Source organism: Montipora foliosa, chromosome 3, assembly GCF_036669935.1.
Source record: "Montipora foliosa isolate CH-2021 chromosome 3, ASM3666993v2, whole genome shotgun sequence".
NCBI classification, from domain to species: Eukaryota; Metazoa; Cnidaria; class Anthozoa; order Scleractinia; family Acroporidae; genus Montipora; species Montipora foliosa.
In genome coordinates this window covers 31,923,393-31,930,892 of record NC_090871.1, presented here as the reverse complement: position 1 = coordinate 31,930,892, position 7,500 = coordinate 31,923,393, and the positions used below count along the sequence as shown (strand labels likewise).

At 37.5% G+C, this 7,500-nt stretch overlaps 1 protein-coding gene across 1 annotated transcript in view; it reads left to right on the top strand.

Moving 5' to 3' along the window:
* LOC137997292 (hatching enzyme 1.2-like) overlaps positions 1–7,500 on the top strand; it is a 21,406-nt gene that overhangs the window by 5,742 nt on the left and 8,164 nt on the right. Inside the window, exons 4-10 of the mRNA XM_068843206.1 lie at positions 3,040–3,166; positions 3,261–3,352; positions 3,752–3,835; positions 4,142–4,284; positions 4,498–4,579; positions 5,423–5,512; positions 5,617–5,727. Coding sequence (XP_068699307.1) covers positions 3,040–3,166; positions 3,261–3,352; positions 3,752–3,835; positions 4,142–4,284; positions 4,498–4,579; positions 5,423–5,512; positions 5,617–5,702 — 704 coding nt within the window. The 3' untranslated portion in view covers positions 5,703–5,727. The remainder of the gene's footprint in view (positions 1–3,039; positions 3,167–3,260; positions 3,353–3,751; positions 3,836–4,141; positions 4,285–4,497; positions 4,580–5,422; positions 5,513–5,616; positions 5,728–7,500) is intronic.

The window sequence follows — 7,500 nt, the reverse complement described above, 5'->3', positions numbered from 1 at the left end:
TTCACTGTTTCGCGAGTAAACATAGTGCGGTAATTTTGGGTAACTTGATCACGGCGCCCTCTGAATTCGATGTGCGATTTACTCGGTGCAGCCAGAAGTACATTAACAAAATTCAACTTAACAAAAATTTTCCAAAATGTTTTTCGCTGATGGTCCCTTTATATATTCGTGGTTCAAAATTAATGTTGTTTTCATGTTTTAAATTTTGTTACCGATGGCAAAGTATTTTCTCGATCGACCATCCTGAAAACTTCCTTCTGCTCTTCCTAAAACCTGTGTATCTATATTTATTTACTTTTGCATCAATATTTGTTTTGCATAAGGCAAGCTAAAAAAATCTGTATCTTGCTTGGTTCGCATTTGATAGCGTTAAAATAGAATTTTCGGTCCTATGCTTCTGTTACAAAGTAGTATATTTTTTAGGTCGCTCATCCAGATACTAACCCCATCGAATAGAAACTTGAGTGGACTTTAGTTTACAAATCTGTCAGATGCCCAGAGTGTACGCTTACCGGCTTGTGGTGAAAAGAAGCCATGAGGGAACTTGAAAATGATCAACATGTCATCCCAGAAGCCAATGTTTCACCATTCCCTTTTATTTTCTTCAATCCTTCTGGGTTCAGTACTTTGTTAGTAACCACATGTCTTCTCAGGGGGCTATTTATCTAAGACTTCTACCATGGCCCTACAATATACAATACCAAAACAATGTCGTGTACTGTTAGACCTACATATTACGCAAAGACAACTTGAATCTCCTAGAAGACAAAATGCAGCTCAGTTGACAATATGGAATAAAGCGCTGTGTTATTTCAGTGCCACACGTAAGCAATGCGTGTCCATTTTTTCTAAAGATGACAGGAATTTTTTCTTTCTGACAAATGATTAATAGGCCGGTAGCCAGGTTTTTAACCTCAGAAAAGGATTTGTGTTGTCGTATGAACGTGTGAGCCAAAGGGCCTCTGCTGGTATGACTTCTGGGTGACCCATTAAATGGTCTTAATGAAAAAATTGCCTGGAACGCTGCAGTTTAATACCACCCAACTCAGCCCTTCGTACCACAGGCAACCCAGTGTACGCTCAAGGAGCGTCTAGTTTCATATATAGAGGGGAAAATTTACTGTGGATCGCTGATCAACTTGAGCAGAGTGACGCGATCCTCACTGTAGATAATGTGCGATTCTCCTCAGAGCTTGCCATATAAAGGTCCTTCCAATTCAGCTGAAAGGCGGGGTTGGTTCAGTGGCCTAGTGGCACGGCATATGACCGGTAATCAGGTGACCGGGCTGAACACATATTACATGGCCGCGCGGGGAAACGAATTTTATCTTCGAGTGCTGAAAGTATCTCTCACGAGTGAGCGAGGCGAGAAGATATAATTCATATCCCCAAGCGGCCATGTAATGTTCTATTATATAGATATTGATGGAATGTCTAGATTTAAAACAACTTGTTTCACTCATTTTCGAAATGATGAAAACGTGGCCACCAACCGCTACAACACTCATGTTGTGTACCTTGAAACAAGATATGAAAGTTATGAAAAAACAAATCATGACAATGTAAACTGCCGCAGTAAAAATGTTAATATAGTAGAGAAGCACAAAAATATCTTAGAATGAAGAGGAAGCTCGCGTTTTATTGGCTAATCGTGTTCGTTACCGCGACGACACCTATATTCTCACATGTGAAAGATAAAAATGATATGTTCACTGCGCACGGTGAATATATGATTTTTTAGTAAAAGGAAAAATCCTGTCTATATAATAATTTATTTATTTATTTTAGTCTATTTATTTTTTTGGAGGGGGGGGGGGGGGGGTAAAGCCACGTCCCCCCAATTACTAGTTGTGTTGGTTAGGGTTAGGCTGGCAGCACAGCTATGAAGCGGAGTTAGGCTCCCCTACCTTGTCACCCTTGAAGGAAAAATCCCTGGGAGGAACAAAAGAGCCATCCAAATACACCTATATTTTGCCTTTAAACGCATATATATATATATATATATATATATATATATAATATATATATATATATATATATATATATATATATATATATATATATATATATATCTATAACAAACTGGGTGAACCCCATTTTTTCTTGCTGGAGCGTGATTACACGCTAAGTTAAAACTTTCTGCAAAGTTTAAAAAAGTCTCTGAAGCAGGTCCATAGCCACTTTCACAATTGAGCAATTTTAAGGTGGCTCTGAATACGCTCCAGTGAATTTTTTTAAACTTTGCCTGCTATTCACTTTTCAGCAAAAAGAAATGGGAGTCACCAAGTTTGCTTTTGAGATATTGTGCTTAAGCACAAAAATATAGGGGGTTTAAGATGGTTCTTTTTTTACCATGATAATTTATTACATCACATTAATATGTGCATCTTGTTAAACAACTAGGGTTTTTGCATATGGTACCGTAACATTGCCATTAGGTGAAACTGTGTTGTAGAGTTAATCTTTGTAATAAAACATTCCCTCCAAATTGTTGAAATCGGTTTGAGCCACCTTAAAGTATCCCTAAACTCAAAATTCAACCCCAACTCAATTCGTTTTGCAATATGGGAAGAAGTTCATCTGATTCAAAAAATTTTGTAGCTATGAATTTGCAGTTAGGGCAATTTAACGTAGATCAAATCTTGTCAATAATGTCAAGAAACTGTCTTACCGGAAGGATGAATCTACAACGTCTCCTAATAGTAAACGGCAATGTCATAATAGCAAATGAAACACTTATTATTGCCTATTACGAAGAAACGTCTTAAAGATCTACAGAGGTTATTAAACTTAACCTGCTAATCTCTTTCTAGCAACAAGGAGTTATGGTTACTGAATTTGTTTTTACATTTGACTATTTAGGGGTAAAATGTAAGAATGGTGTTTTTACAAGGCCATTGTAACCTATTAGGTTACAATATTTAGGTCATTTTGTTGAGCATATGCATTGTTGAGAATCATTTTAAACGAGAGTTTCTGCTCAATTATGATGTTTATTGATAATATCTTACTTGTTAATGTATATACCGTTTGTTTCAGCCCGGAATCCAAGAGCTATGGCTGCAATACGATTGGGAATCAGCGAATGGAACAGGAAGACATGCATACGCTTGATACCGAGAAATAGAGGAGAAGCTGCCTATGTCAGCTTTATACCGGGTGATGGGTAATAACTTGAAGTGGTATAAATCAGCGAGTTGAAGTTATGACACAGGGCATCCCGGTGCACATCTTAATAGACGTTTTTTTTTTCCAAACAGTTGTGCTTCATACGTGGGCAGAATTGGAAATCGCCAGTTCATATGGCTTGCTCGAGGATGTTGGACCACGGGAATTGTTGCTCATGAAATAGGTGAGAAACGACCCAATCTCCAAATCACCAGGTCTGGACAAAAAAAAAGCGTCCAATCTAATATACGGGCCAAGCCTTGGCCTAAAAATAGTAAAGGTAGCAGAGACTATAGTGTGGTGAAAGTTCCAAATGAGTTTTGCTTGCGATCACAAGTTCTTCCTCTTTGATTGACAGCAAAAACATCAGGGATAAATATTTCAAAAAATGTCTTCTAGATTACGATATTTCCAAGTGAGTTGGTAAATGGTCTGCTGCTTTTTCCGGCGCCAATATGCTCATTAAATAAGCTAGGATAAAAATAAAAAAAAGATGGACAGAAATGATGTGACTGGCATTTTTAGAGCATTACCTTGAGCCGAAATGTTGATTTCTAACACTCTTGCGTCGTTTCTCTTTCAGGGCATGCTGTAGGTTTTTACCATGAACAATCACGGCCTGACCGGGACAGGTTTGTCCAAATAGTGTGGAGTAACATACAACCAGGCAAGTAACAATTTTTCTACTCGTTCTCGTTTTGTTGTTGTTGTTGTGGTAGTTGTTTTATTTTGCCGTTGTTTTTGTTGTGTTTTTCTCTTCTTGCTGCCTTTCCTCCTCCTCCTCCACGTTCTTCTTCTTCTTCTTCTTCTTCTTCTTCTTCTTCTTCTTCTTCTTCTTCTTCTTCTTCTTCTTCTTCTTCTTCTTCTTCCTCTTCTCCTTCTCCTTCCCTTTTATTCCTATCACTTAAAGAAAAATAAATCACAGTTTCTTTTTTCTCTTTTGCGTAAGTGACGTTGTTAATTTATTCCATAGACTATTTTTCCGCTTTCAAGAAGTACCCAAGGTCAATAATCGATAGTCTTAGGACTCCATACGATTATAGAAGTGTGATGCACTATGGCAGAAACGCTTTCTCCAAGAATGGAAAACCCACAATAATAGTTAAACGACGAGAGGTATGTCACCATGTTGAAAGTCAATTCCACTTTCCTTTAAATTTCGTAGGTTTCCAGAGATTAATTAAGTTGTAAACTGTCCAGTGTACTTACATTTCATTAATTAATATATTTTTCTGTGGAACATACTATTAGTCGTATATTGCAAAATTTCCTTTTTTTAAAAGGAACACTTAACGGCTTTGCTTCATTATAACGCTTTCATTTATTCAGTTTCAGAATGTTATTGGTCAGAGATTTGGTTTAAGTAGAATTGATGCGCTGCAGGCAAACCGTCTTTACAGCTGCTTTGGGAGTAAGTATACACAGACGTGCGACGAGGAACGGTGAATAATAACATTGCCGAACACCATCTACACACAAACAAAAGAATCGACTGAGAATCTGCTGCATGTGTTACCTACAGCACTTACTACTTCCGACGGGTCGTACTGAAAAGCTGGTTTACTAACTTAAAACAGGCATCAATAAACCGATGCCCACAACTTCCCGCACCCCACAAACGACTCGTCAACGAAATCAACAGACAAACAACACACTGATTTACTTTATCACAGTAGAGTCCAACGTATTCTACGATACACGTACAGACCTTAGACCTATAGATGGATCGAAACGCACCAATCACTGTTAAGTCTTCCAACCAATTACATCTAGGCTCAACTGACAGTCGACTAATAACATCACGAAAAAGTTGACCAATGACATCTACCACCGGCGTTTTTATAGTATCTACTAACGTTACACAAATCACTTCCCTTTGAAAATGAGTTCCGCTAAGGTTGTCGAAACGTCAGTCAATGTCATCTCAAACAGTCCTTCTCAGGACTACACTCACCCGGACGATCGTACTTCACTTAATTATGATATGACTGCTGGGTTCAAACTATTTACGGTACCACTTAAAGTTGTTTAAGATTACAGGATTAGCAGATTCAACCAGCGTGGAAAGTGAATGGTAGTATTCTTAGTAGGTGTCTTTTTTTAAGCAGTCTCTTGAAGAAAAGTCCCATTGCATTGTAAATTAATCAATTCGAAAGGTGCAGAATATTAATGTATTGTTCCGCCAATGTCAATGTTATGTCAAGTCGATGTTTACAAGCAAAGATCATTCATATGCTCCCCTATTATTTTGCAGGAGGAGGCGGAAGACCTCCTGGTACACGAAGAAGAAGAAAGGGTCGTGGTAGTAAACGATCAGGGCGTCGAAGACAAAAGGGTAGGCGAAGTAAGTAGCTCATTTCATGTGATACAAAAGATTCTTGCTAATGAATCATTTTTTGATGTCAATTCTTTGAATTCTGCATTTGTTCATCCAAATTTGACTTTCAGAGCTTTGTGATGCAAAACTCACCTCTTCTTCAAGCTTAACCTCAGAATCTGGAGACGACTCGCCAATTGCCAATCCTGCTGAGTAAAGAAATGGAAAACCATATAGGAGAGGTAAGTGGGACGTTAACAACTCAAATCTATCACGACAGCTTGACTACCACTTTCAAAGAATAAATGAATGCAAAGCATTAATAATACATTATCAGCTAAAGTGCCCAATTCCCATGAAAACCTGTCTCACGTCTTTGCTTGAGTAACACTTCGCGGTTGTAATGTTGGAAACTAAGTCACAATTGCCATTAAAATCTTTTTAGGAATAAGAAAATACCTTTATGTTAAAACAGAAAGCTAACGAAGTGGTTTTGGGGACTATCAAAATGAAGCTAGTGAGTGTAAAAAGTGATGTCTCAGGTCAACGTTTGTTCAAACTAAATGAAATATATATCACTTGAACGAGGTGAAAATTGTCATATCTCATGAGTTGGTAACGTACGTTACTTAGAAACTTTGACTTGATGATTTAACTCCGAAAGTGCTTTATTGATCACATATCTAACGGTCCGCTTACTTCACTTTTATTATGATTTTAAGAAACATATGCGATAGAGAACTAGTTTTAATAGTTACACACAAAGTAAATGTTTCTTCCTCGTGGCATCTTTGCGTCGCTTTTGTGACTACGTTACCGCATTTTTCTAAATCAGTTTCTCTGAAATTGCAGTAAACATGTTAAGGGTGTAGATGTGCCCTAAGGAATTCAAACTAACAAGCGGCAGTGTAAACCTCAAATCCCTTTTTAGTAGATGGAGGCCGAAATCCAAAAAGGTAACATACCTTACCATGTAATTATTACGTTCATAAAGAGTGATAAATCAAATTACGCGTTTGTTCCGCATCAGTTAAAAGGTTTCACTTCATTGACACTTATGGAAAATAGGTACCTTTATGGTACATTTGGCTAGTGCATAGCCCACTTTCATAAATGGCGACTAGTTTCACATTCTTTTGTATACCTACTGCCCTCATTCTTTTGAAACTAAGACAAAAGAATATTTGTTCGGCTGCCATTGTGAAAGAGGTATCTGATTTATGGTTGACGCTTAAAAGAACGCTTCTTGAACGTTAACTCAGTTTTACTCCTGAAAAACGTGAAGAAATGTTAAAGTAGGTGGTTACAGCTTTCGTTTGCGAGAGACCTGGTGAGTTCTAAGAATTCATTTTGTTAAGACACTGTTTTCACCGCTGCTGGTAGCCTCGAGATTGGCTGACGTTAATGCTATAGAGTACAGAAACAAAATGTTGGTATATTTGAATTGTGTAAGTTGACATGGAAAACAAAAAGTAAGGAAAAAGAAGAGAAGAGAAGTGGTTCACAAAGCTTGCTTCCACTTGTCGACTGATGATGTATCTGGAGTTATTAAAAGGCTTTTGTTAAAAGGTTAAACACGAGAGTCGCAAAGTAAATATTGCATAGAAAGGCGTTATTAGGTTTCATTTCCTTTTCTGGCTTCAGCGCAAGCTGTATGCAAACGTTCACTCACCCTCTGTTGAGCTTTTGAGATGTGAGAGACAATGTAAAAATACATAGCACATACATAAACATCAAGGACAAATTGAATGTCCATGTTAGCCTTCCAAGGAGTAAGCCAAGCAGCATTATGATTGTTGACTCTTAATTCATTTGACTGCCGTTTTAAAACTACAGTTGGAGAATGGAGGCTTGACCTAATAGTAAGGTTTGATCTAAGTATGCTTCTTCAAATATATTCAAATTGTCCTTCTTTTATATCATTCAATTGTTTTTGTTATAATTTTTTTTTTAAAAGAGTTTTCCAAGTTCCTTTGTGCCGCTTCAATTCATTATGTCCCACTTGATCTTTATTT